The sequence below is a fragment of the Xyrauchen texanus genome, chromosome 24 (assembly GCF_025860055.1).
Source record: "Xyrauchen texanus isolate HMW12.3.18 chromosome 24, RBS_HiC_50CHRs, whole genome shotgun sequence".
Classification (NCBI taxonomy): Eukaryota; Metazoa; Chordata; class Actinopteri; order Cypriniformes; family Catostomidae; genus Xyrauchen; species Xyrauchen texanus.
This window is the reverse complement of record NC_068299.1, coordinates 25,809,379-25,837,372: the sequence shown is the minus strand read 5'-3', so window position 1 is coordinate 25,837,372 and position 27,994 is coordinate 25,809,379. Positions and strand designations below refer to the sequence as shown.

Below are 27,994 nucleotides of genomic sequence, written 5' to 3'. Positions count from 1 at the left end.
TATATTTTCAAAAATAAAACTCATTTTGGGCCTTAGCCTCTGTGTGATTAGAAAAGAGAATTTAAATTACTAAATTGAAGTGAAATAGAACAAGTCTCTAAGGACATGCCTTTGGTGCGTGTCCAAGTTTGTGCCGGTTATAGTGCTGTACTTTCTGAGTTCGTCTACTGCGGTAAGGATCAGTTAAGTCTGCATCACATACTTTTTTTTTTACCATGAACTCTAGTCCGAGAGCTCCTAAATAGCTTATGGACATAATCTGGAAGCGATGAGAGACTTTTTCAGCTACTTAATGAGGGCCTACGACGGGGTTTATCTCCCTCAGATTGCCTAATTCAATACAATACACAGTAGTGGCCCAAAAAGTATTTGGACACTTTTGAACACTTTAAGTCAAACTTGAAATGTTTGAATGCCATTGCAATAGATAACAAAATATGAAACCAATTGCATCTGCAAACAAATGATTCTAGAACAATTACTTTTTGCCAACTGACCCCAAAGTAATTTTACTTGATGTATGAAGACGGTTCCCCTCAAGTTCACACAGATGTCCTAGCAGAATAATCACAGGTGTAATTCATCACATTAACTATGGACATGCTCCATTAATGTCTGAGAAACAGAAAGTGACATTATACTTTTTTCTTAATTTTGAACTATATATCTGTTGTTTTACAATTTAAAGTCCAACAAAATCTTCAATTTTCTGGATGTAACCAAAAGTTATTTGTGTCATTTAAAGGATTTTTCTCTTTTGTCTTCAGACCACCAACAGCAGCAGCAGCAGCAGCAGGATGAGTTCAGATGGAGGTGGGCGGCCTGTTAAGGTAGGCTCTCTGATTGAGGTCATTGGTAAAGGTCATCGAGGGACTGTGGCCTATATTGGAAACACACTCTTTGCCTTGGGAAAATGGGTGGGAGTCATTCTAGAAGAGCCTAAAGGCAAGAATGATGGCACCGTGCAGGGCAAACGATATTTCACCTGTCAGGAGAACTATGGAATATTTGTGCGCCAATCACAGGTATATAAACAGTAACATAAAAATGTGTAAATCTTTGTCTGTGGTGTTCTTGGAAATCACAGTTATTTTCTATCACTTGCAGATTCAGCTAGTAGAAGATGGAGCAGACACAACATCTCCTGAAACCCCTGAAGCTGCCATCTCCAAAGTGCCCAAGCGAGGTAGACACACAGTTATGAAACACGGAGGCACTTATGTGCTAAGAGACATGATGTCTGTCTAAAAGTGTATTGATCTTATTTTATCTTTCCTTCTCAGAGATAAATGAAGGCCTTAAGTCAAACAAAGTGGTGAGTGAGGAGAGGGTGTCTAACATGAAGAATGCACTCTTGCATTTGTACTTGAGAGACTGTGTGTGTGTTTTTACCTATAAGTCTTATGTTTAGACTCACATAGCCAGGCTTCTATCGGAATAGAATTTGGTCCACATTGTAGCTTATTCTGTTCATTTACCCCCCACTTATATACTGTAGGAAAGGTATGAATGTCCAAAGTCCCTTTCAAGGCAAGTCAGTTCACTTGGTGGACATTTTTGGAAAGCTCCCAGCAAGTTATTTTGTATTTTTTCTCATTTCAAGCAGCATACACGTATAGGTACTATCTGTTTGAAGGGAGAAAGACTGAAATATCCAAATCAGTCAAGATTCAAGCACATTTCAAATTAGCAGTAAAACCTTATTATAGTGGTATCATAAAATGTGCTTCGCTAGCTCTAATCATGCTAAAACACTATTTTTCAGGCAGATTTAGCTAATGCACATGCCCATTCTTTGGGTTAACGGACAGGTGAATTCTGTATCTAAAAGGTATTTGACTCTTTTAACCTGTAAGGTGGGACATTCTTTTCTACACCCGCCATATTGGGTTTTCTAATTTCTCATATTAATTTAAATACAAGTGGGCCATCTCAGCTTAACAGGCTCTGGGTCTGTTTGACAGACATACAAATTGACCAGTCACTGTTTATTTTGATTTAATGTGTCAGTTAGGTTTGAGTTTATATGAAAATGTTGATACTACAATAACAGGCCTTCATGAATTCTCTGAAATCTGAATTTTTGTCCACCTAAGAGTGATAAGTACCGATTATTTCAAATACCTAACTCTAATTTCCTAAATTTACGATTCTGGTCATGAATATGTAGTTTATTTGCTATTATTTGCTTTATTTGTTATATATATTCAAAGATTTATTGCCACTAACCTGGAAAATCCAGTGATTAGTCCAACCACGAGAGTGCTCATTATAAGGGAGACCTCAGCTCAGTTACCTTGCAGATGCAACATCGAGATCCAGGAACAGCTTGGCAGGGCCGCTGTGTAGACTAAATAATAGAGGACCTTAGTGAGCCCCCTTTGTCACAGGTGGAACCCCCTGAGGTTGTACCATCTTGAAATTGAGACTATCTTGCATTTGAAGTATTGTGCATTACCTTTCCTTTCCACCAGATAGAGATACTGTATAGTTACACTCTTTGGCCATCTGAAATCAGGAAATTTTCCACATTCTGTACTGTCTGTAGAAGTGTGCCATGTTTCTCAATCCCTCATTGAACCCAGATTCTGATTCCACATTCTACATTGCTTGAACACATTTGATCTTGCTCTCCCTCTTTTCCTAACCCTTCACTCACTAATACAAACATTGTATATGTGAGAAACTTGGTGTGTTTGTATGTGAGATACTGTGGTCTTCATTGACTTCTCCTTACAAGCACACTGACTGATCAAACTTTAATCTCTCACCTCTTCCTCCTCTGTCTGAGTGTGCAGCGAGGAACCAAACCCAAAAAGGTGCTTCATGTTTCTCTATCTTCTGTTTCCATAGCAATGTCAACATTAAATAGCTCTGCTGAATGGCATAACACAAAAAGCACATCATCCGAGTGTTTGTGTGCCTGCTTATGCATATTCATGATGCATGTTTGTTTTTATATCTGTTTATTTTTGTACATTTATTCAAATTTGCTAGTGCTTTCCTAGTTGGATGGCAGTGTTCTTCCATGATTGCTTTTAAGTGTATATCATCAATAAGCAGGGATGGGCTATAACAGAATACATGTAACAGCATTACGTATTCAGAATACAAAAATTAAGTAACTGTATTCAGCCCCGGTTACATTTTCAAGCACCTGTATTCAGAATAGAGTTACTTTATGAAATGTAGTTAGAATACTTTTAGAGTACTTCTCTCTCAATGACTACAAAATAAGGCATAAAGAAAATAATTCTTGTCAATCAAGTGAGAAACTTCATTGTTTTCTGAAGAGTTTCTCTGAGCATCACAGCTGCAAGCGCATCTTACTCTCTCTTCCCCAGATCAGCGGCAGCGTGTGCCTACAACATTGCCAAGGTTGCATGTAAAACTGGGCTAATTTGAAAACACAATTGCAGGTTAAAATCAAAGAATCATGGGTTGTGTTTTTGGGATACTAAAGAATAGAAATGCAACATCTTATTCATGTATAATGATTCCCAGATTTAACATCTGGCAACCGCACCGATGCATCTTAACAATCAAGCAGGCTGTCAGCTTTGCAGAAGTATCAATACAGTCAGAAAAAGTTTTTCCACAAAAACAACATTTGTGTGCATGATACATAGTTTCCCGTGATTGTTGCTGTGTATATACATTTATGTAGATACTGCTTCTGTGTAAGGCGGAGTAAATGCGGATGGATTCGGTGGTCTGGACAGTTGAAAGTCATCATTCCTTGTTCCATTATTATGCCATTATGTCATAACATGAATTAATTTTGCATACATTTTATAAAAGTAACAAAGCTGGTTCAACAAAGGTTCTTGCTCTTATTCTAAGCTGAAGTAATAGCGTGTATTTTACTTAACTTTTTACCCAGGGTGAAATAGGAAGATTTTGACAGTCATCTCAGAGTCATAAAGTGACCCAATTTACCAGAATCCACCCTATCTGCATATTTCTAGACCCATCAGTGTTACTAAGGCTAATCTTGTCTGTTATAGTCACACAAAAATTGGTGATCAGAACTAATGAATGAATAAAGAAACTCACAAGTGCAATTTCAGTATAATCAAAAATCATAAAAGACACTACAGTCTAATGTCACCAACATTATTTTGGATTTTAAGTGCCTCACTTTAACCTTGATTTTTTAAAGAAAATGAATCAATATTTTTTTTTTGTGGTAATCAACATTATGCCACAAATGCTGTTTATTTAGTTTAACTCGTTTTCAATCCGGAATATTCCTTTAAGTAATCTAAAACCAAGTGAGAGTGGGGCGCAAATTAACGCGAGTTTGGCTAGTTTTGTAACACATGGTTTAAACGTTTACACACGCTAGTAAGACAAAACACCATTTGTTTACTTTTTGCATATCAACACTGTGTAGAGAAAAAAATCGCAGCAAAATTAAAAAAAAACTTTGGAAGATATCGGCAAAAGTTAAAAAGTAAAAATTCCCATGAAAGTTAATTTTCATCTCTGTTTTTACTGTTTATATAAAATGAGGTAAACTTGGTATCATTTTAATCGCCAATCTGTTAGCTAGTATCTTGCATAGTCTTTTAATTCTTAGCCAGCCAGCAGACATGACGAGCTAGGTTTAAATCCCAGTTGTGCCGATGGAGCACATTGTAACACTGTGTTACAATGTGCCCAAATTATATTTCAGTTCAATTAGATATGTAATTCACATAATTCACCTTACAGTGTGTGTGTGTGTGTGTGTGTGAGTGAGATTAATCCATGCATTATTTCGGCATGTGCTGTGGCTGTGTTGATTATTTATTTTCATGTGTCAAAATGATTGCTATAAGATATACGCCAAAGATATTAAATGGTTTATATTGACATAATACTTTAATTTATCTTCTGTTTATTTTAATTAGATCAGATATAGTTGTTAGAGGGGGATTTTAAGCTGTCATAATGGTCATGTTACATTGTGCCCCCCAGTTGTTACAAAGTGCCCTGCCTATGGGTCATGTTGTAACATTTCACTTTCCTTATTTTCCAGGCAGATGGGATAAAAATCTACGCTGTATTCATGAAACAAGTCCATATATTTGTACCAGACACGTGTTAAATGAATGTGAAAAAAATACATTGAACCCCAAGTGCATTTACACAAACTTAAGAAAATCAAAATTGTTAGTTTGTGCCACGCTCTCCCCTATTAGACAAGTATACTAGAAATATTGAATACAGAGCAGTGAGTGAAGGTAGGAACTAGACAAAGAAGACTAGCAATGATTGATTGATAAAAGCATGCATAAGTGTGTAATTTACATTTAATAAGTATTGTGAAAGGAGAGACTTTTTGGTGTGTGATAAATACAGGGAATTGATATGATATAGCCAAATGGACATTGTTTTGAAATAAACAGAGAATATAGAGAAGGGCCTGGGTTATTTCTAAGTTTAGTTTTCCTTGTTTAGCCTTCGATTCCTCTCTCTGTTTTCTACTACACATCACTTTTCTCTCTTGCAGAGCTGTAATGTGATATACTGTATCAATCTGTCTCTCTTCTCTAGCACTCCATCTTTTCCTCTCCCCTCCCTCCAACTGCATTTCTGTAATGGATGCTCAAATAGTGATGCATCTGCTCTCAAAAAGTGTAGTAATGCGTTTAAAACACACATAAGCACGTTGAAATATTCTAGGATTAGCCATACAAGTACAGTATACAAGTGTTCAAGTATACTATTAACTTAACCAATTGGTTTCAAAGAAGAGGTAAGGAGGTGGCAAAGATATCTAGCCAGATGTTCATGATTGGGAGGTGCCAAATGTAAAAGTTGACAAAAGTGGCATTGAAAAAGAAAAAAATCTTGATTAACCACAATCTTTATTTTTTGTACATGTCTGTCATGGTTATTGACCTGTGAAAAACGTTTGGCTTCCCACACTCATGCTCAGACTTAATCATATTGCTACTGTGGACTTGAGAGCCCATAGAGAGACACTAGTGGAGCGTTGCTAGGATACAGGTCAGACTCCCATTATTTCAAACCCTCCCTACACCCCCTTCTTCTCGTCTTTTGTTACATCCTTTCTCTCTCTGTCTCTGTCTGGCGGGAGGGGTGTATGTCTAGTGATGTAATGTACTTGGTAGGCAGCCGTTGGCACAACACAGCAGCACCGAGTGCATAAATGTGGAAAGAGCAGGAGAGAGCGAGAGATGGATGCAGACACAGAGAGATGGCTACTGTTCATTGGAGCCTAAAGAGGAATGACTGCATTATAATAAGAGAAATGCAGAGACAAGGGGCTTTAAATGCCTCTGTTCTTGTTTGAACAAAAGTATTTAATCCATTCAGGAAAAAGACAAGGGAGATTTTAGCTGCAGCAGAGAAGACCTGCAACACCGTCGCTGTATATGTGTGTGTGTGTGTGTGTGTGTGTGTGTGACTATCACTTGCTGAATGCTGTGTGTTTGTGGCTTGACGTAAACTTGGCCTGCTCAAAGCTTGCTTTTTTGTTAATGTGATCGAATCCTTCTCCCTGCTCACTTTCTGCGTCTCGTGTGTGTGTGTGTGTGTGTGTGTGTGTGTGCGGGCTCACCTGTTTGCACGTTTTTTCTCTCCAATCGACGATATGAGACAGACGCCTGTGACTCGTAAGGTACAAAAGTGTAAATCTATTACTATTTCTGTGGCATGCAGAATGCTCCATTGATTTTTGTTTAGTTTTTTGTCTAACTTGTTTGTGTGTGTGTGTAAGCTATAGTTTGTGGACACAATTGTCCCTAAAAGAGAGCTAAATCATTTAGGGATCTCCTCAACTGGAAACCCAATGCCTAAAAAAAGCAAACACTGTTATTTTATTCTAAAAATGCTAAAGGTTTGCTTTCTGTTAAAGTTTTTTTTAGATATCTAATTAAACGTGTGTGTGTGTGTGTTTATATTTTAGTCTATGTATTATAATTTTTTTATTATTATTTGTTGAATTATTGGAATTTTACTGCATGTTATAGATAGTTTTAATTTTCTTTCTTATTGTTTTTTTCTTTTGTTTGATTGATTAGTACATTGTATTCTCTAAATAGTGTAAATAAGAAGCTCTATATATATATATATATATATATATATATATATATATATATATATATATATATATATACTGTATAAATATAATCAGATACCATCATTTATAACTTATGTAACTGTCATATCATTTCTAAACATTCCACTGTGTATGTGTTTGCAAAAAAATTAATAAAAAAGCGCAGAATGGTTTGTCTGTGCTGGAATAATTGTGATTACTATTAGGCTATTCCTTGTATAAAAATACAGATCTGACTTTGTGCATTTGTTTGGGTGTGCATGCTTGTATGAATTTGCATATGTAAGTGAGTGTACTATTTTGTCCAATTGGTGTACAAATGTACAGTGTGCATGTTAACAATTGGTGCCAGGCGATGTGCTCCGCGGAGCGGACAGATACATAGCCCGAGAGAGTCGTGGATTAGTGCTTGAGCATTTATGTGCAAAGATTAATGCATTATTTAGGGACAAGAAACAACTTACAAAGAGAGAAACATGTAAAGTTGGTTCACTGAGGTACACACAGAAACATTTTGAACTAGTGACCAGGAATATTCTACGTAATTCTGCAGCACCATTTCAAGAATATTCAGGGACAAAAACTCTAATCATTAAATCTAAACTAAATCTTTAAACTAAATCACCAGGATCTGTTTTTTTCTGTCGATTACCACAGAAAATAATTTTGGATTGTACCTCTGTTTGTAAAAACAAACAAAAAATTGCTGGAAGATATGCACTTACATTGGAAGCCAATGGGGCCAGTGCACAACTGAAGTAATCAACAGCATGCAATACATGCAGTTTCATTGGTTTTTAACCCAGAATATTCCTTGAAGTATGCTGCATGTTTCTTTCTTCTGTTGCTAATCTTCAGTATTTGTGTGCTCTCTCTCTCCTGTTCTACTTCTTGATTCTTCTTTCCTTATGTGTCTTATCTCCTCAGACCACAGCCAGAAGGCCTAAGGTGAGCTCAGTCCTGTGGCATGTATTTCTCATTTGTGTGTGTGTGTGTATTTGATAGATAATGTGAAAGAAGGTTTGTAGATGAGGATATTAGCAGTGGAGATTTGTGTTCAGCAGTGTTCCGTGACTACGTGTGTTTGTTTGTGTCTGTGTGTACAGTTGCCCTAAAAATTATATGGACACTTAAGTCACACTTAAAATTGAAGCTGTAGCTGTGTGGGCAGTGCTCCAACATATAGTGTAGTACCATCATAGGTCGTTTAGACTGTTAGTCATTTCCCGATCCCAGTTGCTCCCTCTCCACTTTCATATCTAATAAAGTTGGAAAATGCGAAAAATATATGAATGATATAGGTTTATTTAGAAATAATAGATATACTGTTCAAAATTAAGACCAATTAATATTAGTATTAAAGGGGTAGTTCGCCAAAACCTGAAATTATTTAATCATTTACTCACCCTTATGCTATCCCAGATGTGTATGACTTTCTTTCTTCTGAAGAACACAAAGATTTTTAAAAGAATAGCTCAGCTCTGAAGGTCCATACAATGCAAGTGAATGCTGACCAGAAATGTAAATCTTCAAAAATCACATAAAGGCAGAATGAAAGTAATCCATATGACTCCAGTATTTTAATCCATGTCTTCAAAAGCAATATGATAGATGTGTGTGAGAAACATTCAATATTTAAGATCATCTTAGAACATTTAAGACCTTTTTTTTACTATAAATCTCCACATTTGACCAGCCCCGACCAGACAAGTAGGTGGCGAGACAAAGAATGTGCATTGCCTAAAACAGAAATAGAATAATGTGAAAGTGAAAGTGGAGATTTGTGGTAAAAAAAAGTACTTAAATATGTATCTGTTTCTCACACACACCTATCATATCGCTCCTGAAGATATGGATTGAACCACTGGAATCATATGAATTAATTTAATGTTGACTTATGTGATTTTTTGGACCTTCTAATTGCTGGTCACCATTCACTGGCATTGTATAGACCTACAGAGCTGAGATATTCTTCTAAAAATCATTGTTTGTGATCTGAAGAAGATAGAAAGTCAAACATTGTGCGAATACATGATGAGAGAATTGTAATATTTGGGCAAACTATCTCTTTAAGTAATTTCCACTCTTAATAGTAATTCCACTCTACATTATACATCCACTAAAATGACCATTAATTAAAATTAATTGCAAAAATGGCTCAAAAAATTATAGATCTGAGGAAAGGTCTAGCATCATTTGTTTACAGATGCCACAGATGGTTTAATATTTTGTATCTAATGCAATGACATTCATAGATTTATTCCTAGATTGTGACTTAAGTGTCCAAATACTTTTTGGGGCAACTACATGTGAACACAAATTAGACACTTAAGCAAGTTAGAGCACATAAACTGTAAATTAATGTTAATTTTTTGGAAAAAGTATCTTTGGTATTTCATTATTACAATAAATAACAATAAAAGGAGTTATTAATATGTTGTCAATGATCTGTCTCTCTCTTTCAGCAAACACGGACAGGAGTGGGGGTGAAGGTGGGGCCTGGATCAGCCTCTGCAGGAGAGATGAGCAGCAGTGAACCCAGCACACCTGCTCAAACACCATTGGCTGCTCCAGTCATACCTTCGCCTGTGGGAACCCTCCCCTCACCTGGAGCTCCTCTCTTCCCAGGACCCAGCAAAGTGAGATGTTTCTGTCACATGTGATCATATACACAAACAGTTATAAACATTATTGTAAATAGTTGTGGTGGTGGGGGTGTGGTTGAGCGCTGGCTTATGAATGGAGAGCGAGATCAGGAGATGAGAACGGTAAAGATCATCACCTGGCAATCAGAGGGGTTACCAGGATATCATGTTTGGGGGGGCATTTGGCTTGTTTGAGGGGGCAACATAAACAATTGAAAAAATTGGCGCAAAATTAAGCTATACTACACAATGTGTTTTAGTGCATATCTTTTTCTAATCCAGGAACCCAGAGATAGGCACAGGGCCCCTATTAGACTATAGGGCTTAAACTGGATTTTTGTTGTGTCAGACCTCACTCATCTGCTAGCGATGGAAAAATATGCACAAAACAATCCACTTATAAATTGTAATTTATCATCAGATGCAGAGGTGTTTCCAGCATTGAAGGACATCCGGGGCTTAGCCCAGACAATTTTATTTTCACACTAGCAACCACTTCCCTGTAGTCCAAAGCTGGTGAGAGGGTATTCTTTGAGTTTTGCTCTGGCTGGGTCTGTTTCTACAGTTCCTAAATCTTCCACTCTAGTATTATCCTCAACATCCTCTCTCATCTGTGATGCAAAAGAACAGATACAGCAGATAACTTATTGCAAATCAGCTTCAAACAACTAATTCATCAAGTGCTACATATGTTAAATTGTGGACCAATACCATTGAAGAAAATGTATTGGGAAGAGCAGATCAGTGGGATTGCCCATAGATCTATCATGATTCTTGAATTTTCATGTACATTAACATAAAGTCATCACAAAAGAGTTATATTATAGTGATTAAAGTGAGGTAAAAAAAATATTGAATATAAATAATTTATATTTTTTGACATAAATAGTCAAAATGATGTATAAGATCCTAAGTTAAATCAATACATGAATGACTTTAGTCTAAGTTCATTGACACACTATGGCATCGAACTGTATATAATTCTCATCTCTATGAGAATAATTCATCTGTCAAAATCCTTTCATTGGGATCATTAGGATCATTGGGATAAACAATGTTTCACTTTTAACTTTCTCTAAAGTAAAGTGACTTATTAATTGTTAGCAGTTTCCATGCCTGATTCTGGCACAGGTGCTGCTGCTGGCTCCTCAGTCTGTTGCTCATCTTTGCTACACTCTACAAAACCATTTAATCAAACCTAAGTGTATATTTCCTACAAACTAATATCACAAAACAAGTCACACATACATTTTATGTTAATGCTTATTGGTTATCCTTAGCGAAAACAACACCTGATAAACAAGAAAAGTACACTCCGAACAGGGTTTAGCCTACTGTGGGTGAAAGCCAGCTGGATGATGATCTTAAGACTTTAAGGACAAAAACAAATGTGAATTCTTACCCACTGACTTCTTTCGGAAAAATCCCCAAAGCCTCATTTGCTTAATTTTTGCTGTCTTTCCTGCTAATTGCCGTTAACTCGCCACTAAGTAACGTTAGTTGATGTCAACGACTGTGCAAGCTCCTCCCATACCTGCTGCGTATTCAACAGAGAGGAAGAAACGGAGTCGCCCATAGGCTACCGACAGCAAAAAAACTTATTCTATAGGCTAGATTATGCCTATGTCTATTTTTACAGGCTGTATGCGGTATGTGCAAAGCCAAAGCACAATGAAATAATGCAAATTATGATTTCGGGGGTTTACATAGGCTTTTGTCCGGTTTCATATTTGTCAGTCAACTATTCAAAATACATTCGGGGCTACACTCAAAACATTCGGGGCTGAATCCCCGGCAAAATCGGCTGCCGCCACCTCTGATCAGATGGACAGATTATTTCTCAAATTCTCAGGGGAGGCAGAGCTTATCCTAGGGTAGGCACTGCCTCCCCCAGCCTCCCCCTAGACACGCCCCTGCTGGCAGTGGTTGTCTCTAACAGCTGTTTGGTATTGCAGTGTGAATGGAGACATGTTTTAAGAGAGAGCTGGATGCCAATGAGGGGAGAGAGAGAGACGAGCTGCAGAGCTGTATGTGTGTGTGTGGAAAAGAGTTCTGCTGAAAAGCAGGCATTAGTGTGTGAAACCTTGAAGAGTGCAAGAATAAAGATCTATGTTGGATTGTTTATCCAGCTCCTCGCTTCCTTCTTGCCCTTCATAAAAATATTGTTACACTGTGTGACGAAGATGAGGGCGGGGCTTGGCCGTGACTATGCATGCCCTGCCCCCATTCTGGCTAATTAAGGCAGCCGGATGCGGCAGTTCGAGAGAGAGAGAGAGCCACACGCAGCTGCTGTGTGTGTTTTGTGTCTTTATGTTTTCACTTTACATTAAATATTACTTTTAATGTTCAGCTGGTTCCCGCCTCGTCCTTTCCCATTTTAACTCCTTTGTTACATTGGTGCTGAAACCGGGGAAGGAGGAGGGATATGCTGTTGTGGAGTCCTTGCCACTGCCATCCACCCAAAGGAGCAGCCCGCTGGAGTGGTGGAGCCTCTGCCAGAGGCAGAGGGGCTCGCTACCGGCCGCCAGAACACAGAGGGGCAGTGGTCGGAGAACACTGTGACTACGCACGCCCGGCCCCCCGTCTGGCTAATCAGCCGAGGAGAGGGATAAAGGCAGCTGGATGGGGCAGTTTGAGTTTTGTGTCTTTATGTAACAGAGTGCCTCGGTGTGGGATTTGTGACATTAGCTAGTGGCTGTCAATGTCAGTTCCGCGTCAGGATGACATAAGAAAGGGGTAAGCCTCGGGTTCCCCAGCCCTTAGAGGATTCCCCGCTGGGGATTTCTCTCTGGAACAGACATGACACGAAACTCTTAGGCATGCCTTAGACCAAGTGAGAGGGATTTATTGTCACCGTCATCAGCCAGACATTGCACTCACATATCTGTACTTTTCTTTTATAAATGACTGGTTGTATCAAGTGATGCAGGATGCTCAGACAAATGAAGATACAAACCAGTTATTGATACCGAAGAACTGTCAGGAAATGTTATTCCAGACTGTCACGAACCCCGCTCCTCTGCCCCATCCCCGCTTCGTCGCACACACACTCACTCCCTCGACCTCACTCCCTCGCTCCGCCCCCTCAAGCTTTTCACGCTCTTTTTGCTCGCTCGAGCCCTCACGCCCACTTTGCTCCTACTCGCTCACATGCTCGTAGGTTATCTCCCTTCCTCGAGTTTCTCACGCGTTTCCAATCCCCCAGAACATTATGACCACCTGCACTCGCGTCATCTGCACTCCTGCACATTAGTTTCACCTGCACTCGTCTCATCACCTATCATTGTTTACACCTGCACTCGCCCCTATATATTTCACAACCCGTTCGTCTCACTCCTGTTGGTTATTGTGTTTAGTTTCCCGCATCTTTGCCCCCCGCTAGTCTCGTCTAGTTTTGCCCTCCTCTTGAACGCCTCTTGATTACCCCCTTAGCTTGCCAGTTCCTCGTTCCCCTAGTACCCCTGTCTACTCCCTTTGTTAGTTACCCGCCTCTCGATCCTGTTTACCCCGGCTTTGACCCTCGCTCCCCTCGACTACTCTCCGGATTTGCCCCCTTTACTCTCTTTGATTCCCGGCTTTTGACCCTACGCTTCCTCGACAACTCTTCACTGGATTTGCCCGTTTGTACTTTTGCCTGCTTTTATTGTTTCAATAAAAGCAGTTTTTTGACTTACATTGTGACTGTCTCATCTTGTGTGTGTGTCCGGGTTACAGAATAACCAACCTCACCGAAGACAGTCACAATGCGTCGCGCTGAGGATTCGCGCGGCTCACTAGAGCGGAGGAACACGTCACATTCAGCGCGAGGAGCTACGGTGTGGAAGCATGATCGCGCGCTCACAGCCCAGGGCCAGCAGGTACGTGCGATTTTTGATTTTTGTCACCCTGCGTCACCGGTGTCTGCCCCTGAGCCCGTTTATGCTTCCCATGCATATTTGAGCGCCGTGAACTCTCCACCCCCGGAGAGGTTTTTTGGCTCTTCGGACGCTGACCAAGGGGATTTTATGCGAGGCAGCGGTTGTGTAACTCATAACCCCGCCCTCGACATTAAGGAGCCAGCGGCCCGACTCTTGGGGTTGCGTCAGGGGAGTCAACCCTTGGAGGTTTATGTGGTTGATTTTTGTGCCCTGGCCAACCAGGTGAATTTTGATGAGGTGGTTCTAAAAGACATTTTTCAACATGGACTGAATGAGCCAGCCTCATCATTCATGCCTGGTGGTCGCTGCTCTCTCAACCTGGCTCAGTTTATTGACCTCACCCTACTGTACGCTGGTTCCTCGTTTACTGTGGGGGAGGCAGAAACTGAACCAGCGTTCCATACCACGGCCCCCGTCTTGAACGAGCCAGCGCCCATGCCCGCCACGGCCAACGAGCCAGCGCCCATGCCCGCCACGGCCAACGAGCCAGCGCCCATGCCCGAGTCTTCCATGGCTCTGCCGGTTTCTGCTCCACCCCCAGAGTCTTCCACGGCTCTGCCGGGTTCTGCTCCGCCCCAGAGTCTTCCACGGCTCTGCCGGGTTCTGCTCCGCCCCCAGAGTCTTCCACGGCTCTGCCAGCCTCTGCTCGCCCCTCAGAGCCCTCGCGGCCTCCGCCTCTCGAGTCTCCCAAGGCTCCTCCTCCCAAGCCTCCCAGGGCTCCTCTCAAGCCTCCCAGGGCTCTTCCTCTCGAGCCTCCTAAGGCTCCTCCTCTCGAGCCTCCCAGAGCTCTACCCCTCGAGCCTCCCAGAGCTCCGCCTCTCAAGCCTCTCAGGGCTTCTCCTCCCGAGTCTCTCAGGGCTCCTCCCCCCCTCAAGCCTCTCAGGGCTTCCCCTCTCGAGTCTTTCAGGGCTCCTCCTCCCCTCGAGCCTCTCAGGGCTCCGTCCCTTGAGTCTTTCATGGCTCCACCCCTCAAGCCTCTCACGGCTTCGCCTCTCGAGTCTCTCAGGGCTCCTCCTCCCCTCGAGCCACTCAGGGCTCCGTCTCTCGAGTCTTTCATGGCTCCACCCCTCAAGCCTCTCACGGCTTTGCCTCTCGAGTCTCTCAGGGCTCCTCCCCCTCCTTCCAAGCCTCTCAGGGCTTCTCCTCTAGAGTCTTTCATGGCTCCACCCCTCAAGCCTCTCACGGCTTCGCCTCTCGAGTCTCTCAGGGCTCCTCCCCCTCTCAAGCCTCTCAGGGCTTCCTCTCTCGAGTCTTTCAGGGCTCCTCCTCCCCTCAAGCCTCCCAGGGCTTCTCCTCATGAGTCTTTCATGGCTCCACCCCTCAAGCCTCTCACAGCTTTGCCTCTCGAGTCTCTCAGGGCTCCTCCCCCTCTCAAGCCTCTCAGGGCTTCCCCTCTCGAGTCTTTCAGGGCTCCTCCTCCCCTCGAGCCTCTCAGGGCTCCTCCTTCCCTCGAGCCTCTCAGGGCTCCTCCTTCCCTCGAGCCTCTCAGGGCTCCGTCCCTCGAGTCTTTCATGGCTCCACCCCTCAAGCCTCTCACGGCTTCGCCTCTCGAGTCTCTCAGGGCTCCTCCCCCTCTCAAGCCTCTCAGGGCTTCCCCTCTCGAGTCTCTCAGGGCTTCTCCTCTCGAGTCTTTCTGGGCTCCACCCCCTTCCAAGCCTCTCAGGGCTTCGTCTCTCGAGTCTTTCATGGCTCCCCCTCAAGCCTCTCGAGCCTTCCAGGGCCCCACCTCTAGAGCCTCTCGAGTCTTCCATGACCTTTTTCCCCGAGCCTCTCACGGCTCTACTCCCAGAGACTCCAGAGCTTCCTACGGCTCCGCCTCCCGAGCCTCCTATGGCTCCGCCTCTCGAGCCTCCTACGGTTCCGCCTCCCGAGCCTCCTACGGCTCAGCCTCCCGGGCCTCCTACGGCTCCCCCTCCAGAGCCTCCCACGGCTCCACCTCCCGAGCCTCTCACGGCTCTGATCCCAAAGACTCCAGAGCTTTCTAGAGCTCCGCCCCTCGAGCCTGCTACAGCTCAACCCCCCGAGACTACAGAGCCTGCCAGGTCGTCGCCTCGGGGACCTCCCACGGCGCCACCTCCCTTGGCTCCACCTCCAGAGCCTTCCAGGCCTACCTCGCTAGAGCCTCCCACGGCGCCACCGTCATCGGCTCCAACTCCTGAGCCTTCCAGGCCTTCGCCCCTAAAGCCTCCCTCGGCTCCACCTCCAGAGCTTTCCAGGCCTACCTCGCTGGAGCCGCCCACGGCGCCACCGTCATTGGCTCCGCCTCCTGAGCCTTCCAGGCCTTCGCCCCTAAAGCCTCCTTCGGCTCCACCTCCAGAGCCTTCCAGGCCTCCGCCTCTAGAGCCTCCTGCGGCACCACCTCCCTCTGCCCTGTCTCTTGGGCTCCCCATGGCGCCGCCTCAGCCTCTCAGTACCCCGCCTGCCGAGTCTCTCACGGCTCCGTCTTCCAAGGCTCCATCACCCAAGTCCTCCATGGCTCCGCCTTTCACGGCTCTTCCCTGGCCCCCTGATCCTGTCCGGTGGCCCCTGACACTCTCCCTGTCCTGTGGCCTCTTCCCTTTTCTCCTGACCCTGTTCCTGTCCGGTGGTCACCTTCCAGACCCCCGGACCCAGTCCCTGTCCTCCAGTCGCCTTCCAGACCCCCTGACCCAGCCTCTGCCCCTATGGCTGCCCCCTAGATCTCCCGACCACCCACCTGTCCGCTATGTTCCCCCTGACCTTGCCTTGAAACTGCCCATTGACCCCATGGACTGCCTCATTTCCCTCTGTGCCCCTTGGACTGCCCTCAATTTTGTTTGTGTGTTTTGTGGGTTGTCTGTTCAGGGTTTTTTTTGTTTGTTGGGATCATCCTGCACCGCCTCCCGCGGCGGTCAGGAGCCTTCCTATTCAGAGGGGGGAGTACTGTCACGAACCCTGCTCTTCTGCCCCATCCCCGCTTCGTCGCACACACACTCACTCCCTCGACCTCACTCCCTCGCTCCGCCCCCTCAAGCTTTTCACGCTCTTTTTGCTCGCTCGAGCCCTCACGCCCACTTTGCTCCTACTCGCTCACATGCTCGTAGGTTATCTCCCTTCCTCGAGTTTCTCACGCGTTTCCAATCCCCCAGAACATTGTGACCACCTGCACGCGTGTCATCTGCACTCCTGCACATTAGTTTCACCTGCACTCGTCTCATCACCTATCATTGTTTACACCTGCACTCGCCCCTATATATTTCACAACCCGTTCGTCTCACTCCTGTTGGTTATTGTGTTTAGTTTCCCGCATCTTTGCCCCCCGCTAGTCTCGTCTAGTTTTGCCCTCCTCTTGAACTCCTCTTGATTACCCCCTTAGCTTGCCAGCTCCTCGTTCCCCTAGTGCCCCTGTCTACTCCCTTTGTTAGTTACCCGCCTCTCGCTCCTGTTTACCCCGGCTTTGACCCTCGCTCCCCTCGACTACTCTCCCGGATTTGCCCCCTTTACTCTCTTTGATTCCCCGGCTTTTGACCCTACGCTTCCCTCGACAACTCTTCACTGGATTTGCCCGTTTGTACTTTTGCCTGCTTTTATTGTTTCAATAAAAGCAGTTTTTTGACTTACATTGTGACTGTCTCATCTTGTGTGTGTGTGTCCGGGTTACACAGACATCTCATTATAATACGATGTCGGTCACTGAAATAAATCCTCACTGATCAAGGCACTACTTTGAGGTCACATGGCAAGTCGGGGAAGTAAATTATGAGGTTAAACTATTGGATGGGGCAGAACACTGTAAATTTAACACCTCAGCCTCTTAAAACCATGGAGGTAGGTGGTCCCCGTTGATTTGGCAACAGTTGTACCAGAAAGGGAGGAGCTCAGGCTGGAGGTGAACTTGAATGCCAATCACCGTGGAGACCACCTCTCACCATCGCAAATCACAGACGTGGCCCAGTTGCAAAGAGAATTCTCAGACATGTTCTCATCCTTCCTTGGCTTACCCCAATTCGTGACCATTCCATTCAGTTTGTTTGGGGCCCCAGCTACATTTCAGCACATTATGGACTGAGTCCTCACACCGCACTCTGCATATGCCGCTGCCTACCTTGATGATATTATTATATACAGTAATGATTGGTAGTGGCACATGCAGCATCTGAGGGTGGTTCTCACTTCGCTGCGAAGGGACGGAACTCACTGCATACCCCGAAAAGTGTGCAATTGGACAGGTGGAGGTACAGTATATGGGGTTCTACTTGAGTTATGGGCAGGTGCACCCCCAAATTGATAAGACCGCAGCAGTTGCAGGCTGCCTGAGACCCAAGACCAAACAGGAGGTGAAAGAGTTCCTGGGGCTGGTTGCCTATTTTAGGAGGTATTTGTGGTCGGAGCCATGCCAACAGGCTTTTATGCAGGTGAAAGCTGCACTTGGTGGGCCGTTGTTACATGGTCCTCATTTTTCTCTCCCTTTTGTTGTACAGACCGTCGCTTTGGACAGGGGGTTGGGAGCTGTGTTTTCCCAGGTGGTGAAGGTACTGTACTTCAAACGGAAGCTTTCAGCGAGAGAGATGAGGTACAGCACCGCTGATAAAGAGTGTCTGGCCATCAAGTGGGTGGTCCTCACCCTTCAGTACTACCTCCTGGGACGGGCTTTCACCCTCTGTTTGGACCACGCCCCACTCCAGCGATACTATCGCAAGGTGGTCCACAGACCATGGGTGCAAGTGAGGGGAGAGAAAGAGGAGCTGCAGAGCTGTATGTGTGTATGGAAAAATGTTCAGCTAAAAGCAGACATTTGTGTGTGAAACACCTAAGAGTGCATGAATAAAAAGTTTGATTTTTTATCCGTCTCCTCGCTTCCTCCTTGCCCATCATAAGAATATAGGATGCGATCTTTTGTGGGGCACTTGCATGTTTGGGAGGGCAGCATTGATACTTTCGCTGTCAGTCAAGGTGCGGGACTCTGGCCCCCCTTAGAGGCCATAGTTCTAAAATGTGGGAAATGCTGAAATAAACAGAGAGACTTGGCACAACTGTGAAAGATGTTTGTCTTCTGCTGGTTTACATAGACTAACAAACTAACATATGCTTTCTTCAGGAGGAGGAGACACTCCGAGCCCAGGTGAAGGATCTGGAGGAGAAATTGGAGACACTGAAGATGAAGAGGACAGAGGACAAGGCAAAGCTGAAGGAGCTTGAGAAGCACAAGATTCAACTGGAGCAGCTGCAGGAGTGGAAGAGTAAGATGCAAGAGCAACAAAATGATCTGCAGAAACAACTTAAGGAGGCTAAGAAGGTATAAAGTAGACTTCTACTTCAAAAAAATGGTTCAGACTATCTTGTGAGAAATGGATTGTAAAGCTGACTGATATCCTGCCATGTAGGAAGCTAAGGAAGCTCTTGAAGCTAAAGACCGTTACATGGAGGAGATGGCAGATACAGCAGATGCCATTGAGATGGCCACACTAGATAAGGAAATGGCTGAAGAGAGGGCGGAGTCACTGCAACAGGAGGCTGACACCCTAAAAGAGACAGTAGAGGAGCTTACTATGGACTTGGAGATACTCAAACATGAAATAGAGGAAAAAGGTACACACTTACGCACTTAAATATATAAGTTAATAAATACAACCATAGGTGCTTACTGATCCATGATAACTTGCCTGCAGGCTCTGATGGAGCTGCTTCTAGTTACCTCTTGAAACAGTTAGAGGAACAGAATGCTCGTCTGAAGGAGGCTTTAGTAAGGTGAGACTGTATTCGAATGGTGAGGTTGAGCTCAATGATTTGAATGTGCTCTGTGAAAATCAATACACCAATTATGTCAACTTCTGTGTGCCTCAGGATGCGTGACTTGTCTGCATCAGAGAAGCAAGAGCACTCAAAGCTGCAGAAACAAATGGAGAAGAAGAATTTTGAATTGGACACTCTAAGATCTCAGAAAGAGAAACTACAGGATGAAATGAAGATGGCTGAGAAAACTATTGATGAACTCAAAGAGCAGGTGAGTTGAGCCAACACTGAATCCTCATAGACATAATGAGACCTTACTCACTGTTATGAGTTCTAGAAGCCTTCAGAACTTCAGTGCTAATTCCTTTTGCAGCTTTGCACACTGAGCTTGGAAAATATCTATCATTTATTAATAGTTTAAATAGAATTACAGTAAAGTACAATTCCAGACGAGACAGAGAAATCACCCTTGCAAAAAGTACTGTGGCAGTACCATGTTACAGTAAGTGTATCACATGGATGTACCCTGGTACTTGATATATACCATGATACTGAATAGAATTCCATGGTAATTCCATAGCACGTGAATATAATAATCATTCAGTATCATGGATTATATCGTCTTTTTATTTTAAAAAGTGTTGGGGACAGTTTCATGTGGGTGTAGGGTACATATATGGTTGTGGTGATATTACAAAGTGGTGAAGCTCATGAAATGTTCAAAACATACGTTTGGGAGGAGCTTGTTTATCTAGGCCTGACAGTCTTATCCCAGGGAAATATTAACGGCTGCTTCCCTCGCACCAGTGACATTTCTTTCGGCATCCCTCCAATTCCATTTCCCTGTCTCCACCTTTATATTTCATAATGCTTATACTAATTATTATCAGAGTTCAAGCCCAGTCCTGTCCTCAAGCTCCTTTGTTATGCTCTCCAGAACTATGAGCAAGTGAACTTGTGAATACTGTTTGGATAAATAGTAATTCTTGACTATTGTCAATTCAAGTGATCAAATAAATGTGTTACACAATCAATTGGAAAACTTTATCTTTACATTGGCCACTGTCATCTTGGTATTTTGTTGGTCATTTGATTTGTTAGCATTTTGCTTTGTGATTTCACAAGGAGTGTGAGCTTAGGAACCACGGACCGAGTAGAGCGTGCATCTGTGTGCACGAGAGATCCTTGACCCTGTTACTTAACGACACTGATAACAGCCGCAATGAGCCCTCATCATAACATTAAAGATGACAGATTCTATTGCTGGATCAATACATATGATAACACCCACGAACGAAATGGGAACTACTTCAAGAAATGGAGATATTTCTTCTGCATTAGACAGATACCTGCCGAAAGCTTTTTCAAAAAGTGGTGGGGACATTTCCCACCCATCCCACCTATAAAAAACATCTCTGCATGCCCAAAAAGTCTTGATATTACCATTGTGCTTCTGAAAAGTATCAGCTTGGGTAGACATTAAAGATCACTATAATATGTGTGCATTTCAGGTGGATGCTGCTCTCGGGGCGGAGGAGATGGTGGAGACATTGACTGAGCGGAATCTGGACTTGGAAGAGAAAGTACGAGAGCTCAAAGAAACTGTTGTAGATCTGGTGAGTGATCACACTCTGGCCTCCAGTTTACAGTGTAACTCGAGTATAATGATGCGCTAAAGTTGTGTTAAGATGTGTCTTAGGTTCACTTGTATTTGTGTGTTTATATGTTTGTGTGTGATGTAGGAAGCCATCAATGAGATGAATGACGAGCTGCAGGAGAATGCCAGAGAGACGGAGTTGGAGTTAAGAGAGCAGCTGGATCTGGGTGCTGCCAGTGCCAGGGAGGCAGAGAAGCGGGTGGAGGCGGCCCAGGAAACAGTGGCAGACTACCAGCAGACCATCCAGAAATACAGAGAACTCACAGCACACCTGCAGGTATGCCTGCACAACACTTTATAACTTGCACACAACATCACATAAATACTTCACAACAAATACACTACATAAACACATCACCTAGACTAGACACTACTTAATACACACTTCACCGCATACACAAAGAGTAACACTGTGATGTTGTAAAACATCTTACAATATTCTGTCCCATGAGACATTTATTGCTCTCTCTATGATAATAGTAGCGTATACCATAAACCTGATAGAAATCAAATGTTAAGTTCATCAAAGATAATTAATTTAATCAAAGATATATTGTGTATAAAACGGATTTGCTAAAAGCCATCCTGCTAAATTGATAATCTTAGAAATGTGAATTTGCATTCTGGTTTATGCTGGTTTAATGCAGGTTTAGCTTATGGACTAGCATAGCCATTAATTTTACCAGCTAAACAAGATGGCCAAACTGCTGGTGAACCTTATCAACTAGCATGGTTTTTCTTGTGATGCTATTTCACCAAGTAAGCCTGGCTTGTTAATTTAGTTAAAGGAATAGTTCACCCAAAAATAATTTACTCACCCTCATGCCTTCCCAGATGAGTATGACTTACTTTTTTCTGCTGATTGCAAACAAATGGTTTTTAGAAGATTATTTCAGCTCTGTAGGCCCTCACAATGCAAATAAATAGGTACCAAAATATTGAAGCTTAAAAAACGCAAATAAACGCAGCTTGATAAAAGTAATCTATATGACTCCAAGATAATTTTCATTTTTGGGTGAACTATCCATTTAAGAAGCCTGTTTGGAACACCAGGATCCCATGTATTAACCAAGCATGTTATATACACTCACCTAAAGGATTATTAGGAACACCATACTAATACTGTGTTTGACCCCCTTTCGCCTTCAGAACTGCCTTAATTCTACGTGGCATTGATTCAACAAGGTGCTGAAAGCATTCTTTAGAAATGTTGGCTCATATTGATAGGATAGCATCTTGCAGTTGATGGAGATTTGTGGGATGCACATCCAGGGCACGAAGCTCCCGTTCCACCACATCCCAAAGATGCTCTATTGGGTTGAGATCTGGTGACTGAGGGGGCCATTTTAGTACAGTGAACTCATTGTCATGTTCAAGAAACCAATTTGAAATGATTCGAGCTTTGTGACATGGTGCATTATCTAGCTGGAAGTAGCCATCAGAGGATGGGTACATGGTGGCCTTAAAGGGATGGACATGGTCAGAAACAATGCTCAGGTAGGCCGTGGCATATAAACGATGCCCAATTGGCACTAAGGGGCCTAAAGTGTGCCAAGAAAACATCCCCCACACCATTACACCACCACCACCAGCCTGCACAGTGGTAACAAGGCATGATGGATCCATGTTCTCATTCTGTTTACGCCAAATTCTGACTCTACCATCTGAATGTCTCAACAGAAATCGAGACTCATCAGACCAGGCAACATTTTTCCAGTCTTCAACTGTCCAATTTTGGTGAGCTCTTGCAAATTGTAGCCTCTTTTTCCTATTTGTAGTGGAGATGAGTGGTACCCGGTGGGGTCTTCTGCTGTTGTAGCCCATCCACCTCAAGGTTGTGCGTGTTGTGGCTTCACAAATGCTTTGCTGCATACCTCGGTTGTAACGAGTGGTTATTTCAGGCAAAGTTGCTCTTCTATCAGCTTGAATCAGTCGGCCCATTCTCCTCTGACCTCTAGCATCAACAAGGCATTTTCGCCCACAGGACTGCCGCATACTGGATGTTTTTCCTTTTCACACCATTCTTTGTAAACCCTAGAAATGGTTGTGCGTGAAAATCCCAGTAACTGAGCAGATTTTGAAATACTCAGACCGGCCCGTCTGGCACCAGCAACCATGCCACACTCAAAATTGCTTAAATCACCTTTCTTTCCCATTCTGACATTCAGTTTGGAGTTCAGGAGATTGTCTTGACCAGGACCACACCCCTAAATGCATTGAAGCAACTGCCATGTGATTGGTTGATTAGATAATTGCATTAATGAGAAATTGAACAGGTGTTCCTAATAATCCTTTAGGTGAGTGTATATAAACTATATTTTCAGTAGGGGCAAACCCCAGCGTGTGTACATGTTTATGTGTGTGTGTGTGTGTTGAGTAGGAAGTGAACAGAGAGCTGATGAGCCAACAGGAGGCCAGCACTGAGCAGCAGCAGCAGCAGTCTGCTGATATCTTCGATTTCAAGATCAAATTTGCAGAGACCAAAGCCTATGCCAAGGTTAGTGCATTGAACGCACACACACCTAGACAGCTATATGTGCATCTCTCATTTGAAAAGCATGAATGTGTGTCTGTTTGTAATCTCAGGCTATAGAAATGGAGCTGCGTAAAATGGAGGTGACTCAGGCTAACAGACAGGTGTCACTGTTGGTCTCCTTCATGCCTGACTCCTTCCTCAAACACAGAGGGGATCATGACTGCATCCTGGCATTGCTACTCATCCCACGTCTCATCTGCAAGGTAACCTTTCTGAATATATGAACATTTGTGTGTGTGTCTACATGCGTATCCATGTGAGTACGTTTACTATGCATGAGCGTATGACAGCGTCCTGCAGTGTGACATGCGTGCTATATTTCATCTTAAAGTTTTTTAAACAGCATTTTTCTTATTCTTTTATAATTATTATGCATGCAGTTTAACAATTAATAATTAATTACTTTTAATAAAACATATGCATTCCTATAAATTCCTATATGTGCAAAGCCAGTGGGCATGGCTATGAAGTTTTGGTATTTTTGTTCAACCGTATGCTACGTCTAGGCACAAGTGGGTTTTGCGAAATTGCATGTGCAAAGCGCTAGTATGCTGGGTCAAGTACAATTCAGTTCGGAGGTTCCTCTCCGGTTATTGCAGCTTCTGCATCCTATTATACTGTATAGTCCATTCGCTGTCATGGATGTAAGCTCCATTAATTTATAGAGAATGTAAGTATTATTAGTCATATTGACCAAATGACACACAAATCATGTCTAGAACAAGTATTGTATCAGCTTGCCAGGTTAGGCTGTGGATAGAGGGATTGACATGTTTTTTTAATTAGTTTTTTGCACACTCTTCACTTCTAACAGTCGTTTTCTTCTGTAAAAATGTAATCCATTTATTGAAACATGAAAAACTGAAACCAAAAATATTTCTAAATTCAAATTACACTTCAAACGAAATGAAAATATACTCAAAATAACGAAGTGGTCAAATAGAATATATATAACGACCTCCCCAAATCCAAACATTTCTCCCTTTGATCTTCTTTTGAAGTGACAAAAGGTGGAAAATTACTAATACAGATTAGATCATCACAGTGGTTGCACCTAGTGCTGCGCTTAGCGCAGCCATGAAAATTGAGCCCTCAAAGAAGGGAAGCACCGATCCGATACCTGGATTGTATTGGCTCCGATACTGAAGCTTTTAGACAGATCGGGTATCGGTCCGAAGAGCCCGATCCAAATCCAATACTGTGTGTCAGTCATGTTCGTTACTGTCAAGCTCCAAAAATGACATAAAAGAACAATAAAAACACCATTAAAACAGTTCATATGACTCGTTCGTTTTATTCAAAGCCACTTCAAGATGTGCAATTGCTCTGTGAATCAAAAAAGTCTGCGTTAGTGAATGGTGCTGCTCTGTTCACACAAACACACGCACAGGCTGTTGATGCACTTGCAGCTATTTTTAGCCTTCACAGCGGTGTGCAATATTTGAGCACTACTCAAGAACAGTATCTCAGATGTAGATGCTCAAGTTCCGGTCACTTATAATATACATTTAGAATGGCACTGGAGGTGCTTTTTTTTTTTTTTTTACCAGAATTTGAATAAGAAGGGAATTAAACTACTGTGAACTTGCCTACAAACAGACACATACAGGACTTCCTGGAGAATTCAGAATGACAAAATAAAAGCGTGAGGGCTTAAAAAGTGCACAACTTAAATATATTACTGTTGTATTTAAAATTAAATACAATTATAATAATAATATTAATAAAAATGTATTATTATTATTATTATAATTGTCATCATTAGTATTTGTTTACAATTTATAACAATATTTAAGTTGAATGGGTTCCACAAAATAACTGTGTGAATGAAAAGTGGACTGATGTCTTACATTTTTGAAACATTTCACATTTTTGAAAAAAAAAAGGCAAAAATACTGAAGACTTTTCTACTGAAGACTTGATGACTGGAATTACTTTTAATTTTGCTGCTACACTATCCAGTTATCCTTACTAGTTAATAATAAAGTGTTTCTTAATAAGCTAAACATTTATATTGAAATAATGTGTAGTTTGAGGTTTGTGTTTCTTTACATATTAAAGAGTACTCCTAATTAGTTCCACACAATAATGTAAAGATATTCTAAACTGATTATGCAAAAAAACAACACTGGTATCGCCTCGGGATTGGTATCGGCTGATACTGAGATTTCTGATATCGGAATCGGATTGGAAGAGAAAAAGTAGAATCGGTGCATGATGCATCCCTACCCCAAAGATTAAAATGTCTTTAGCACATACATTAACCACTAGGCCATTGTTCTAACCTGATGTGTGCTTTTTTATGTGTTTATGTTGCAGGCAGAGCTGATCAGTAAGCAGGCACAGGAGAAGTTTGAGTTGACTGAGACTTGTTCTCAACGGGCTGGCATGAGAGGAGCTGTTGGAGAGCAGCTGAGCTTTGCAGCTGGACTCATCTATTCTCTCACACTGCTACAGGCAGCACTGCACAAATACGAAAAGTAGGTTTACATAGACCGACACATGCACTCTGGAACCAAAAGTTCCATCATATATTTACAGTAAAGACCCTGTGAAATAGCTTGAGGTAACAATTCAAGGTTTTTCAAGGATAATTTTTTAATTTGTATTTTGCCAACTTTTAGTACTTTAATACACTAGCATATAGATGCCTCAGAACTAACAGACATTGACTAAAAGTCACAAAACTCAAAGCTTGATTAAAAGAAATGAAAAGAAGGTACAGCCATAGCCAAAAGTATTGGCAGTGACATACATTTTGTGTTTTACAAAGTTTGCTGCTTCAGAATTTGTAGATTATTAGTTTGTAGGTTTTCACATGTGTCTATGGTATACTAGAAAACAATGATAAGCATTTCATGAGTTTTAAAGTCTTTTATTGGCAAATACATTCAATATATGCAAAGAGTCAATATTTACATTGTTGACCCTTGTTCTTCATAACCTCTGCAATTCGCTCTGGCATGCTGATATCAGCTTCTGGGCCAAAACCTAACTGATGGCGATCCGTTCTTGCCTTATTAGTGCTATGGGATTAAGATCTGGGAAGTTGCCTGGCCACATTTAAATGTAATGATCTCCGAGCCACTTCATTATCACTCTTACCTTGTGACATGGGGCTCCATCATGCTGGAAAATGCACGGATCATCACCAAATTGCTCTTGGATTGTTGGGAGAAGTTGCTCTTGCAGGACGTTATGATACCATTCTTTATACATGGCAGTGTTTTTGGGCAGAATTGTGAGAGAGCCCACTCCCTTGGATGAAAAGCAATCCCACATATGGATGGTCTCAGGATGCCGGACTATAGATTTTCCAGATGTTCCAAACAGTCGGAAGGGGGCTTCATCAGAGAAAATAAATTAGTCTTCTGCTGTCCAGTACTTGTACTTCCTGCAGAATTTCAGTCTGTCCTTGATGTTTCTCTTAGAGAGAAGTGGCTTCTTTGCTGCCCTTCTTGACACCAGCCCATTGTACAAAAGTCTTCGCCTCACTGTGCGTGCAGATGCACTCACACCAGCCTGCTGCCAAAATTGAGCAAGCTCTACACTGGTGGTGACACGATTCCATAGCTGACTCCTCAGGAGGAGATGGCCCTGGCGCTTGCTGGACACACTTGGACATCCTGAAGCCTTCTTCGCTGCAGTTGAACCTCACTCCTTGAAGTTCTTGATGATCCGGTAAATGGTTCTTTCAGGTGCAATATTCTTTGCAGCAATTTCCTTGCATGCGAGGCCATTTTGATGCAAAGCGATGATGGCTGCACGCCTTTCTTTAGAGTTAACCATTGCGAACAAGAACGCAATGATTGGAAGCACTTCTTCCCTCCTTTTATAGAAATCAGTCTGCTCTTATAATCCAATCAGAATGATTTCACCTGACTAGTACTTGTTCACACTTTCCCAGGTGCTGCTGATATTATTAGTGAAATGATGTTGGCCGGTCATTTTGTGCCAGGACCAAAAAATAGTGAAATTTGGGTTTTTGTGATAAAGTACATTTTTTTGGCCAATGAAGCTTTTTTCAATTATTTAAAATGCATCTGATCACTCTGCACAATAATCTAGAGCCAATGTGAATCAACACCACAACAACTGAAGCAGAAAACTTTGTGAAACACAACATTTATGTCACTGCCATTACTTTTGGCCATGGCTGTATATACTTCAACACTCATACACGTTACGGAGCAGAATTTAGAAGTGAATGATGCTCAGATGTCTGGGTCTTTAACTCTCTCCTGCAGTGCACTGGGTCAGTGCAGTGTGGAAGTGTACACGCACGTGGGTTCACTGTACTCTGAGATGAGTGTGCATGAACGCTCCCTGGACTTCATCATAGACCTCCTGTACAAAGACCTGCTGGACGAAACTGTCAATGTGGAGCCTCTTACCAAAGCAATTAAATACTATCAGGTATAGCAAGCATATTGTACTGCATATTTGTTTTATTTACATATATCCCACTGTAATGAT

The 27,994-nt window shown here is 42.6% G+C and overlaps 1 protein-coding gene across 3 annotated transcripts in view; it reads left to right on the top strand.

Annotated features, from left to right (window-relative positions):
• dctn1b (dynactin 1b) overlaps positions 1–27,994 on the top strand; it is a 54,327-nt gene that overhangs the window by 18,077 nt on the left and 8,256 nt on the right. For 2 of the 3 annotated variants that reach the window (XM_052089942.1, XM_052089940.1), the window contains exons 2-18: positions 768–1,025; positions 1,108–1,186; positions 1,284–1,315; positions 2,799–2,819; positions 6,614–6,631; positions 8,000–8,020; positions 9,538–9,711; positions 18,691–18,888; positions 18,977–19,181; positions 19,262–19,340; positions 19,437–19,596; positions 20,837–20,941; positions 21,068–21,259; positions 23,363–23,479; positions 23,569–23,721; positions 25,838–25,998; positions 27,766–27,934. In XM_052089942.1, coding sequence (XP_051945902.1) covers positions 798–1,025; positions 1,108–1,186; positions 1,284–1,315; positions 2,799–2,819; positions 6,614–6,631; positions 8,000–8,020; positions 9,538–9,711; positions 18,691–18,888; positions 18,977–19,181; positions 19,262–19,340; positions 19,437–19,596; positions 20,837–20,941; positions 21,068–21,259; positions 23,363–23,479; positions 23,569–23,721; positions 25,838–25,998; positions 27,766–27,934 — 2,112 coding nt within the window. In that variant the 5' untranslated portion in view covers positions 768–797. The remainder of the gene's footprint in view (positions 1–767; positions 1,026–1,107; positions 1,187–1,283; positions 1,316–2,798; positions 2,820–6,613; positions 6,632–7,999; positions 8,021–9,537; positions 9,712–18,690; positions 18,889–18,976; positions 19,182–19,261; positions 19,341–19,436; positions 19,597–20,836; positions 20,942–21,067; positions 21,260–23,362; positions 23,480–23,568; positions 23,722–25,837; positions 25,999–27,765; positions 27,935–27,994) is intronic. The other variant, XM_052089941.1, reaches the window with a different exon arrangement.